Source organism: Vipera ursinii (assembly GCF_947247035.1).
Source record: "Vipera ursinii genome assembly, chromosome: 2".
In the NCBI taxonomy this organism is placed as follows: Eukaryota; Metazoa; Chordata; class Lepidosauria; order Squamata; family Viperidae; genus Vipera; species Vipera ursinii.
In genome coordinates, this window is record NC_139513.1 from 79,018,969 (window position 1) to 79,032,500 (window position 13,532).

Consider the following 13,532-nt stretch of genomic DNA (forward strand, 5'->3'; position numbering starts at 1 on the left):
ATTGAGAGGGCCGGATGCCATGATCTTGGTTTTCTTAATGTTAAGTTTCAAGCCAACTTTTGCACTTTCCTTCTTCACCTGCAACAAGAGGCTCTTTAGTTCCTCTTCACTTTCTGCCATTAGAGTGGTATCAACTGCATATCTTAGGTTGTTGATATTTCTCCCAGCAATCTTAATTCCAACTTTTGATTCATCTAGCCCTGCCTTTCTCATGATGTGCTCTGCATATAAGTTAAACAGGTAGGGCAACAGTATACAGCCTTGCCGGACTCCTTTCCCAATTTTGAACCAATCAGTGGTTCCGTGTCCAGTTCTCACTATTGCTTCTTGACCCGCATATAGGTTTCTCAAGAGACAAATAAGATGGTCTGGTACTTCCATCTCTTTAAGAACTTGCCAGAGTTTGTTGTGATCCACACAATCAAAGGCTTTAGCATAGTCAATGAAGCAGAGGTAGATGTTTTTCTGGAACTCCCTAGCTTTCTCCATGATCCAGTGTATGTTGGCAATTTGATTTCTAGTTCCTCTGCTTCTTCGAAATCCTGCCTATACAGTACTTCTGATAGTTCTTGATCCACATACTGCTGGAGTCTAGCTTGTAGGATTTTAAGCTTTTCTTTTTAAAGAGACCTAAACTTTTATTTTCCCCCCAGTAGTAAACATTTATCATGATTGACTAGTAAGATAAGAGGTATGATTATGGACAACTTGCTTTTCATGTTCAATATTTTCTGTAAAATTTTTTCCAGAAATAAGTATTTGATAAATATTTCTTACAAAAATATAATATAGAGGTGATGGTCAGTAGCTGTTACAAGTTAAAGATGACAATACAATATGAGCAAATTGCAATTTTGGCTTATCTATAATGTTGGGCAGTCCTTACTTAATATAAGTAATTGGGAGAAGAATTTCTGTTGCTAAGTGAAGTCATAAAGCGCAATGTCATATGATTAATAAGTAATAGCAAACCAGGCAGTTCTGTGGTTGCCATTGTTAAGTAAATCACTGCAGATTGTTAAGTGAGGATCTTATGTGATTGTTACTTCTGACTTTCTGCTGGCTTCTCTGTTGACTCTGTTTGCAGGAAGTGGCAGAGAAGTTGGAAATTGCAATCATGTGACTTAGGGATGCTGTAACAATAATAAGTTTGGGCCACTTGGATTGTGATCACATGACTACCAGAGAGTTGCAGGGTCGTAACTACCACTATTGTAAATTCAAGCAGTCGCTGAATGAGTGGTTAAGCGAGGATTACTTGTATTATGTCATATAATCAATCTCTCGTCTCTTTACAAATGCTTTGACTATTACAAAACAGAATAGTTGTACAAGTTTTCAGAAAAAGGACACAATAAAAATTTATTTTAAATATATTATAAAAGAAAGACCATTCAATTTGTAAAAATACTAAACTTGACATCCAAATGATTTCCAGTTAATCAGCGATACTACTACATTAAAGTGCTAGACATCCTTGATCTCTCCCAACTTAAGACAATGTCCCAAGATGCACAAAATAAATACACAATTCGTGGCAACATTCAATTTAAAAGAAACTGTTAAGCATGCATTACAAAGAGGGAAACTGTTTAAGAATCCCTGAAAACTTTCTACATATGAGCTGCATTTTTCCTGCTTCTTTCTCCTTAAATCTTTAACTGCTTAATAGTATTGTTGGAAGAGCTAATTTTATACTTACTTTGGTTATGTATACTGCAATGTTGTGAACTTAGTGCATATAATTTTCTTTGTGATAAAAACATTCTACCTACCACAACATATGTTTGTATGCTTTTAAATTGGTTCAAATTAAAACATTGTTTTACCTACTAGAATGTGAAGGTACAGGTAGTCCTCAGCTTACGACCACAATTGAACCCAAAATTTATATTAAGTGAGAAATTTGTTAAGTGAATCACTGCAGTAGTTAAATTAGTAATCCGTTTGTTAAGTGAATCTGGCTTCCCCAATAACTTAGCTTGTCAGAAGTTTGCAAAAGGGGATTACATAACCCCGGGACACTGCAACCATCATAAATGTGAGTTGTCAAGCAATTGAATGTAAATCACATGTTCATGGCGATACTACAATGGTCATAAGTGTGAAACATGGTCATAAGTCCCTTTTTTCCGTGTTATTGTAACTTCGAATAGTCACTAAATGAACTACAGTAAGTCGAGTATTACCTGTATCTCTAACTGAACGTAAATCTATTGGAAAGCTTAGAACAGAAGGCAGTTCAAAAACCCCATTATAACTAGAACTCAAATTGGGCTATTGTTTTTAAATGGTTATCTTGATCTAAAAATGATATTTAAGGATGATAAAGTTTTTGTAAAACTTGTTTTTACTATCCAAACATGACTACAACAGTCTCTCTTAATTTAAAGCATTTATGTGTTCTGTTTTAAGAACAAGAGGCATTCTGTTCAAAAAACAAAACAAAATCAACTTATCTTTTATACTGCCTGTAATGTATTTCCTTGGAGGCTCCACTTCCTATGTTGGCGCCCAGTTGAGATTGAACCTAGCTGGGAGAAAATCACCTGTGGAAAGTCACTATAGGAAGATAAAATAAATCCCTTTCTTGGGGAAGACTTGCTTGGTTCTTCTAAGATCAGTTATGAATTCAGAGTGTTTAAAAATCTTTAGCAATATTTGATTTAAAATCTAGTTCACTGTGATTGTTCACCAAGATACTACAATTTCTGGAGAAAGTTTATGTACTTTGAGCATGTTAAGGACATTTAGAAATAGGGTGCTAGATTTCTAAACAATTAGTGGCATAATTTTATATGCAGTAATAATGGGAGGCACAGTATCAGGCTGCACTGAAAATAATCCAAGACACATAAACTGCGTGCAGCTCTTCAGCCAGAAATTTGGATTTTGTTGCATATTAAAGGAGTAATTACTCTCTTTATGCTAGTTTAAATTCTGTCAAACTAACAATTTTTATATCAAGGTCAGCACTCTGTGAATAGGTCTGTAAAACATTTTCCCCAGATGTAAATATTTTATATTGCAGATCTAGAAGAAAAATGAAGATCAAACTAGAAACTTAATCAAATCAATGAATTTACTGTTTGCATGGTAAAAAGAAATATTGTATGGCCTACTAATCTTCCACAGGTAGCCCTTGACTTTTGACAGTTGGGACTAGAATTTTGGTTGCAAAGCAATATGATCATTAAGGAAATCATCACATGACTGAACCAGATTTCCAGCCATTTTTATAACAGTTAAGCGAATCATATGGTCATTGAAGTGAATCACACAGTTGTTAAGCAAATCCAGTTTCCCCAATTGACTTTGCTTGTCAAAGCGAGTTGGGAAGGTTGCAAATCGCAGTCATGTGTCCACAAGATCCTGCAATTGTTGTACAGTAAATGTGATTGCCAGGCATTCAGATTCAATCACCTGACCATAGAGAGTGGTACGTCATAATTTTGAGGACAGGTTGAAAGTCACTTTTTCTATCATATCTTTGAATTAAATGACTTCACCATTATTTTTATCTAGAGCAATATGATGAGAAAATGGCCTGATAACATCAATAAATAACAACCCTTAACAGATTTTGTTGTACTATTCACATTTCTGGTACAGAATCTATCAGTTTCTGAAGCTGACTAAAACCACTGTGAAAATGTATTCAAGCACATATGAAAGTGTAAAGTTTTCTTTTACCACAGTCCTATTATTATTAATTAAATGTATATGCCGCCCATCTCATGGTTTGAGACAACTAGGTATTGGGAAGGTTGCCTAATATCCCATATAATTATTTATGTTTTGCTATGCTTGGAAATTCACTGGAGAAATTGTGGTTAACACTTTCATATCTGTGTGCAACCATCTAGGACTAATAGCCAGTCAGGATGTCCTGGGAAGATTATTGCCTCCCAATACTTGTACTCGTCAAAGGAGTGAAATGTCGGAACCCAAAGATTCTCAGGTTTTCTAAATTATCCACCATCCTTCCAGCTTGCAATCTGAATTTAAAATAAAATCATACCCTCAAAATATCACTAACTGCACATAGTACATAAGTCTTGTACATTTCATACCCATTTTACTCTTGTCCAGCAAGGCACTAAGAAATTGTTCAAGTTTAAGCTTTTGTTGTACATTTGCATTTAAAAAGGCACTTCTTTATTTTAATGATGCTGTTATGTTCAATTTTACTGACACTCTAAGGGGGCAAGCATATGCAAAAGCTTTCTAAAACAACCAGTTTCCTGCAATTAATATCTTCAGTTAGCTTCCAAAAATTCACATAGCATCACAACTGGCCACTATATTTCACTTCATAAAAGGTAAACAGTCAAAACGGTGAGTTAAAACTATACTGAATCACTGCAACTAAGTGAGGAACCACCTATTTACAATAATTTAGAATACCTTATAGAATAGCATTTCTCTTTCTCTCTCTGTTATGATCTATAAAGCCCTACACAGCTTGGAATGAGACTATCTGAAGGACTGTTCTTTCTGAATCTTCCTTGGCTTTTAGATATTTGATAAATGTCTTCTCTCACTCCAGCACCAAGAGAGATATGTTTGATGGGAACTTAAGAAAAGGCCTTGTTGACGTCTGGAGTTGCCTGTCCCAAACAATCATCCTTATACCAGTGGGTAACAATACTGTTATTTAGGCTGACATTTAAGTATATTTTGACTGCTAAATTAGGCATATATACTATTGTTTTCACAATTCAGCTTTAAGTTTTACATTGTAAATGTATTATTTGTGTAAATTTTTAACTTCCTGGAAAGTTTTTATGTAGGATTTAAGTCTAATTGAATTAATACAAGGCCACAATACCCACTATTGTTTTGTAGAGTTAGCACCAATAGATCTGATCTTTATATAAAATATGCTTGCTACTTGTGGTCAACTTATGTGACTATTAATCTTCGTAGTATGCTCTAGTAAAATTGGGCAGCTAAATTTTTATTTTTAACATAACTAGTTGATAAATTTCCAGAGGGAGTATTGACATACATGCAATCTGGAAAGTTTATAGAACATGTTCTTATGATTATAAATAAAAATGAATGTGGACTAATTAAATACAAACATGATAAAAATGAATGCTCATTTTTCAACTAGTCAACTGGTACTATAACAAAATTTTCAAGAGTTCTAAAAGAATCATTAGTATGAGAAATCAAGAAATACTAATATCAATTTATTTGGCAAAAAATGACAAGTATTATATTGCTGCAGAGAAGTCAAAAATTTTCACTGTCTTCTTAAGATTTAATTTCTGTCAGTTTCCAATGGATAATTGACAGTATATAGATGTAAGGGCCAGTATTATAACCTGATTAGGAAGTATACATTAGGAAATTCCTAGTTAAAATCTGACTTTATTCTTAAACTTGCCACGTATGGCTTGTCCAACGCCTATCTGTTATCACAGATATCTGGCATTCATATCTGTGAACACTGTGTAAACATATACTGATCATTAATCAGGCCCATCATGAAAAAAACTTCAAGTAAAAATGGCAACTGGTGATGTACAGTATTTACTGCTGTTGTTACTATATGTTACGGTATGCAAGAATAACACCAATAAGTGTATTCTTGTCTTAACTGACATTTTATTGTAATCTACATGTTTCCTGATGTTTAGTTACTTCAGTTATTTAGAAATTTTCAGTGATGTTTCATTCTTGCAGCTTCTTAACTAAGAACTGAAAAAGGAAACAAAACTTAAGAAATTGGATAATTAAAATTTGAATAAAAAGACATTTTCTTATGAATTCATTTTTGAATTCTAACGGTGTCCCTCTATACACTTCACAGGTTGTCACTGTTTCCAAATCTACATGTAGCATAGTTATAACAATGCAGATTTCTAGACTTCTCGCTAACGGGGATGAATTATCTAGAGACATAGATGCAGCATCATCAAAGTAAAGACTGGCCTGATAGTCACTCTCTCCTGAGATTCTTCCTTTTTCATTTTTTAGAAAATAATTTTTTAAAAAATTGTCATATCTCCTGTAAAAATTATGACTGTAATATTTACATATAAATAATGTCTTTAAAGATCAAGATTCTTATTAAAGGTTTCCAAGACTGTTGAATTTGTATGTTCAAATATCCATTGTTGTGTTGGAGACGAAGGATTGCACACGTTCATGAAGATTTTTCGATCACTTTCATTACAGTCCATGCAGCTGCCACTTACTGGGTGATAAAGTGTCTTGTCCTGAGGATGAAAGTTAAAATTGGTCTCACTACATTCACTGTTTATTATTTAAATAAGCTTCCTAAACAAGTTTTGCATAAATAACTTTTTTCATATCAAAAGTCAATATATTATCCAACAGACTTTGTTTGGAATGATGTTTTGCAACAGAAACATATTGTTAATTTTTTGAAATTATGATTGTGTTTGCTCTTTCTTGAATCTCTTCTTCTGAACAACATATTGATAGCTCCTTTTGAGTTTCTTTTTCTATCATCTAAGCAAAAATTAAGGTATCATTCAAAAGGTTACAAGATGATCACACCATTGATGCAACTACATGTACTCACTTTCCGATATTTCCATAGCTGATTTCCTTTCATTCCATGACAGTCATAAAGGGTGACTGGGCTGTTGTGGGAAATAGCATCAAAACAATATTTCTTTGCGTGCTGAGGGTCTCCTGGACGGATATCCTCTCGCCAGCTGAATGTGAATACCTGTTTAATAAACATATGCTATCAGAAATAAATGAGGGAAAAAAATCACATTTTTCTTCAGATAGTTACTTTAATTTTTAATCATTTATTGTTGGACAAGAAATTAGATGTATCAGAATAAAAGGCTGCCATTGCATTCTCAAATATGAGCCTATTAAGATTCTGTGTACTGTTATGAGTCTTGCAAATATTGTCTCTACATATCATATAGAATAGGCATGTCAAACTTGCAATGTCACATGACATCGTGCAACGTATCGTGACTTTTTCCCCATTGCCGGCAATGGGGTGAGCGTGGTTTTGTCGTGACCCATCCGGCCTGTGGGCTGGCAGTTTGACATGCCTGCTGTAGAGGAATTATGCAAGAATTGATGCTTTAGATACCTTAACTCAGGGGTGTCAAACTCGCCATGTCCCATGAAGTGTCGCAATGTATCGTAACTTTTTCCCCATTGCAGGAGCTGGGGTGGGCGCGGTTTCGCCATGATGCATCTGGCCCGTGGGCTGGCAGTTTGACACTCCTGCCTTACGCCATCAAAAATAGAACTTAATCTAGTTGATATATTAATGTCTTCTACCTCTTGACAGTTATAGACAGTCTTGGGGATTGGGTCATGACAACTAAGATAGTCTATGTCAGTAATGGTATTGCTGCCAGTACTAAGAAGAGTCATATAATTAAGCTTATCATTAAGAGCAATTATTTTACATTGTTTTAATGATATGCAGCATTTTGATTCAGTATTTAAAAAGTGCTTTGGAGTATGTAACAACACAAAACAATCTTAAACTCATTGGCCTATTAGCATCCATTGGTCTGTGATAAATGATGTTACATTTTGTGACAGAATCAATCAGTGTAATTCGTTTTTCAAGAACAGTTACATCGAGATCCATGAACGAATATTCTGTAAAGCCTTCACTGGTGAAAAGTTTCCTCAGTGATTTTTGAAAGATTTATGAATTGTATTCATCTACATTTTTGCAAAGATTTGCCAATTTCTTCAATGTAAACCAACTGTAAATGGTACTGCTGATTTATAATGGTACTGGTAAAAGATAATGGTAAATGCTACAATGAAGGCAACACAACTGTGCTTTATTGGTGTCTAGGTGGTATTTACTGTATGAGCTGATCAAGACTTGAAGTGAAAGTGGGGCAAAAATGACAGACGTCTGATAGGAGTTTTGATATTGTCCATAACTCTGTATAATAAAAATATCATCAACAAATCTTAGTTTTAGAAGATGATTGAGGAAGCACTGTCTAAATAGTAATATTGCCACAATGTGATGACATATTTTCCCCAAGTTAAAGTATTTTTTATCCTCTTCCAACTGCTCTATGTATATTATGTGTATATTATATGCATACTATGTGAACATAACACTGTATTTGTCTCTTAGTATTATATTTGATTTGGTTTTTTTTAAAAATTCTGCTTTTATTACTTTATAAGAAACTTAAGATGCAAACATACTTAATACTTCTTCCTCCAATTTTCCCCACAACAACCCTGCAAGGTGGATTGGGCATAAATAGAAACATACATTAAGTTCATCTTAAAAAATGCACTTACTTGCACATTGCTCCATGCAGCTTCTCCTTTACCTTTCACACAGGTTTCAGCTCTTAGTGGTGAACCTAAGGCCCCATGCTTTGTATCTACACAAAGACCGGTCCCTACATTACGGATCTGTGAGACAAAATCAGTGATGAGGGCCATTTAATAAGCAATAGCTTCACTGGATAAATTTTGAGATGCAATTCTTAAGTTCAAAATGCATACAAAATTATGTATGCTTCAGTTTTTAAGTCCAGTTTTAAGTCCAGTTTTTATATTACCTTAAAAACAGCAAGAAACAGGAGAGAATAGATTTACAACTGAACTAAATTTATTAAACTGACATAATCAGAAATACCACTGAATCATTTATCTTTGAGCTGTGGTGGCGCAGTGGTTAGAATGCAGTATTTGCAGGCTGACTCTGCTCACTGCCAGGGGTTGAATCCTGACTGGCTCAAGGTTGATTCAGCCTTCCATGCTTCCAAAGTCGGTAAAATGAGGACCCAGATTGTTGGGGCCAATATGCTGATTCTATAAACTGCTTAGAGAGTGCTGTAAAGCCCTATCCAAACAGTTCTTCTTGAGGATGACATATAAGTTCTGAATAGCTTACTTTTAAGATTACAATTGAGGTTACCTTCTGTCAATTCACTCCTAACTAAACCTCAAAAATCTTTCTCTCTTCAGTTCCTCCTCCTTGCATAATTTAAAGAGAGAGAAGAGGAACCCTGTAATACCATTCTGTGGGTGTTCTACTATCCAATCATCATAGAAACTAATATAGCAAATTCCTGTTGACGTATATACATTGTTCAATTCCTGTAAGTAATTCTGTAACACTGAAATTAAAAATACGTGTTAAAAGCACGCTGACCAGCCTTGGGAACCGGAATAAGAGAGACCAGAAATTCTGTGATTATTATAGTATCTGCAACCACATGCTAAAGTGTAGGTAAATGGGCTGAGTGACTTGAATAAACTAACCTCTCCCCAGGCAGCTGCTGGAGGTTCCACAGGTGGGTAGAACTTTCCCAAGTCCCAAGCAATTTCATTCATAAACCACTTGAAACTTTTGCAGTTCAGTTTAATACGAAGTTCTTTCTGTGCAGCCACATCCCCTGCTGACAGATGTCGATATTCAGGTCTTCTTTGATAAATGTATTCTGCATATTCGTCCATCCACACTTCAGCCACTCGTTTCAAGTTCTACAAGATTCCAGCATTATAAATAAAAAAAAAATATTGATAAATATGAAGGAAAAGAAAAATTAACAAAAAAATGACAAAGGCTAGTGGATAGGATAAGGACAACTGGTGATAAGCAACTCTTCTTGACTTAATATTTATTTTCCATTGGCACATAGACTGAATATGTTAAAAGGTTAAAAAGGTAAAATAATGTATTTTAGATACACACTAATCTCACCACAGTATTTGGCTGATGTATATATTGCCAGCTTGACTCAAAGGCAACTTCATTTTGTAGAATTCAAGATACACTATTTCATAATGAAATTATAATACTGAGTAAATCTACTAAAAGTTGATTAAAGTTTAATACTTAATTCTTCGATAGATAAAATAGTTTTAAAGCTAGGCTTGTAATATAGGGAGTCAAGTAAGAGAAAGTATAGTAAATTTTGAATAAATTAAAGGAATTTTCCCATTACTTCTTTTCCCACAAGAGGGAGCCTCTGACCACATTTTAAGATATGTTAATTTTGAATAAGAAGTAAAATATCTTTTAAAATGAATATTCACAAACTGAAAAGAAAATCTTGAATTTATAGTTAGGTAGCGACTAAATTTTTCATTGGAGCATATTTTTGAATATGCTAAAACTGGTAAGTTCTTCATTTTAGTTGTGCATATGAAAACATAATAATGATATGAATATTGCACATGTTTAATGGTAACTTTAGATCTTCAGACCTCTTACTAATGCATTTTCCTTAACTTACCTATCTTCTGCTTACAGGGACATGAATTTCTAAAATAAAAGACACAAGAACAGGCCTCCTGTGGTAACAGATAACTATTTTTACCATAGTTCAAGTGAGTGATTTTTTTTTTAAAAAATACTCCATTGTGAAGATGTAAGAATAGCACAGCAAGATAGCTTCTTACCCTAGCTAAGCTGACTCCTGTTGGAACCTTATAAGGGACATATTTTCTATAAATGTGGCCAACTCGAGAACAAGGGATATCTTCCATGCGACCTCCACACATCCAGACCTGTGAAATAAGAAAAAGAATATGTACAATTCATTTTTTTTGACTATGATGTGAATCAAAGCTTTTGAAAGCAGAAATAATATTGCAATTTCAGCAAAATACACTTAGATCTTATATATTGTTCTGTACCCATTTCAGAGTAGTATGTACTGTATCTAAAATTATTTGAGCCAACAGTGTATTATAAAGATATCAGACTGTAACACATACCCCTAAACTAATTGGAAAATGAGGTTTCTAATGCACAATTTGCCTTATGTCGTACGTCAGTTTGTCTCAAAGAATACTGATCTTTTATATACAGGTTAATTCAATCTACTAATAGATGTTTTGTAATTCTCAGAGTTTGCATGAAATGTCTAATTGTTATAAGGACAATAAGGAGATTTCCATTCTCCTACTGACACTTAGATATATTTTCAAATATGAGGAGAGCATATCAACCATGCTGCTGCAGACCTACAATTAGTGAGAATAATTGCAATATCTTGCTATGCCGCAAATGAACTATAGTTTAATGAGCATTTGATGCTAAAACAGCACTACAAGAAGAGACATGACTTTTGCTTGAGGTCCAAACATTGTACCTTCTCTGTACTCACATTAACAAAATTTGGACCTGCTTGCATTATGACAGTCTTACCCTCAGCTGATTTTGTGTCATCTTCAATGCCTGCCTCCCCTCCACTGGGCTCACCTTCTTGGCCTCAAGCAGGACAGGTGCTGTGGAAATGTCCCATAGATCAGTAGGCAAAGGCTATGACTGTGTGTGTGCTGCTTGTGTACCACAACTGACCAAGTCCTACTTTTGCATGTTGGTCAGAGTCTCAAATTTGCTTAAGGAGGACCTGGCTGGCATGCAAAAGGAAGAGCCAGCCAGCATTGGGAAAGGAGGCCCTGGCTATATACCAGTATGACAAAAGGCCTTGGGACAGTAGTAGTGAATGGTACAGCAGGCATAGCAATGGCATCAAGGCATCAGGGGCACCTGGCATAGAGACAGGTGGGTGTCCAAAAGAGCAGAGATGGTAGATGGGGGGATTTGAAGTGAAGGCAGTCCTTATCTTCTTCCAACAATGGCTTGAATCCAGGTGAGTCTTCACCTAATAACCATGTGGGATTCATTCAATGATAGCAACTGGAATTGCCAGAACAGTTACTAAGCAGAGCAGTCACACAGTGGTTTACTTAACAACAGAGTTTCTGGGGTTATTAAGTGAGGACTACTTGTACTTTTAATTAACAGTTAATTGCTTAGTGATTAAGAGCTTATTTAACTCCTACAGTATTAGATAATTATTTCCTTTTACTGCTAAGCTTGTAAGCCGCCCTGAGTCTTCGGAGAAGGGCGGGATATAAATAGAATTAAAATTTAAAAAAAAATTATTTCCAATTTTGGCTTTACTAAGGCCCAAAGGTTGCTAGAAAGTTATTATCTGGTTATTCTCCCAAGAGTAGAGCGAAAGCTAGATGGACTTTCTTTGGTTTTGTGTTTCAGCGCTATTAATGATTGTGTGTGTGTGTGTGTGTGCTTTATGCTTTTTAAAAAGAATGTAAGCCACCCAGAGTGATTACAAATTGAGTGGCCTATAAAATGAACAAATAGTGTACTGACAAATTTAATTCTAAATTTAAAACTGAGCTTCAATTAGCTTGACTAGTACTTGCAGTTATCATCCCAGTAATATCGACATTTGATCAAGAAATTTATTATTCCTGAATGTTTGTCAACTCTCAGTATGAACATTTTTTCATACTTGAATGGATGTAACTTCTGTCAGTCAGTGGTTACAAAATGTTTTCCTTCATTACTCAAAACTCCTTATCAGAAAGTTTTTTATATTCAATGTAGGTAAAACACTTTTAATTCAATTTTAATACCCCTATGTGATTGGGTAATAGGTTTTTGTGTCGTTACCCAAAGAGAAAATACTTTAACCCAGTTTTGGGTAATTTAGCTTCATTTGGGAAGCATTGGTCTAATTGAAATAGAGCTTTTGTTTAGTATATTCCTTTCAATATGCTTAAATTATATTTAAATACTTTGACTAATAACGCACTTTAAAACAGTTTAAGTGTGTTATTATAGAATATAAATATGCATTTATTTATAAACTAATAAACTACAAAATGATTTTAAAGGTTGTCTGCTTAAGAATATGGCAAATTTTCTAATTATCCAGTGAAAGTTTTGTTAGATGGCTGACACTGAAATGCTGAACACTTCATTTTGTGAGCTTTCATTTTGCAAAAGAAATTCAATAGTGAGCTGTCTCTCAAGCCATTTTATGAATTAAAATAATATTTTAATATTAATAGCAATAAAAATGTAATAGTGGTTTTGGAAGATGACAGCACTCTTATTTAAATTTTAAGTAATTCTTGAATGCAACTAGTATAGTCTTTAAGATAGATAAACATTGTGAATAGATAAACGTACAAGAATTTTTAAACAAGTTTGCAAAATGCTGCTTGACTGCATGTTTCTTCATTCTGCTATAACCAGTTATTGTTTCCATTGAAAATCTTATCCTACATAGTTTGATATTATGTTCATTTTATTTAATATTAAGGTGAACTTTTCTTTTTGAAAATCTGACATTTTATAATTTATCCATTATTTCATAGGATCTATGAAATGTGGACCACTGCATTTCAGAAACATATTCTTCTTGGACCATTTTAAAACCTGGAAAAAATGCTAGAAATGATTAAAATAAAATGACTGACTTGATTTTATCTTTATGTTGTGTCTACAATTTGTATTTTCAGTTTGAGAATGTAATTTAAAAATGCTTAAGATGATTCTTATACGATCAGATTGGAATTATAATTCCAATAATTTTCATTATTTTATTTCTAGGTCAACAACTTTAATTAATGCCCCACTTGATGTTCCAAATTCATAATCAGAGCATACAGTTTTAACAAAGAAACTATCATTAACAGGAAAACCCCAAGATTTGGGAATATAAATTTCAGAAATAAATCCTACATAGATCCACAATTCAGTTCTGAAC

At 34.1% G+C, this 13,532-nt stretch overlaps 1 protein-coding gene across 2 annotated transcripts in view; it reads right to left on the reverse strand.

Moving 5' to 3' along the window:
* Positions 1–1,335: 1,335 nt before the first annotated feature.
* The window catches only part of GALNT10 (polypeptide N-acetylgalactosaminyltransferase 10), a 65,227-nt gene continuing 53,030 nt past the window's right edge, over positions 1,336–13,532 (reverse strand). For both annotated transcript variants that reach the window (XM_083353555.1, XM_083353556.1), the window contains 5 exons: positions 10,405–10,512; positions 9,262–9,483; positions 8,290–8,406; positions 6,560–6,709; positions 1,336–6,230 (listed from right to left, as the gene is read on the reverse strand). In XM_083353555.1, the coding sequence (XP_083209681.1) occupies positions 6,063–6,230; positions 6,560–6,709; positions 8,290–8,406; positions 9,262–9,483; positions 10,405–10,512 (765 nt within the window). In that variant the 3' untranslated portion in view covers positions 1,336–6,062. The remainder of the gene's footprint in view (positions 6,231–6,559; positions 6,710–8,289; positions 8,407–9,261; positions 9,484–10,404; positions 10,513–13,532) is intronic.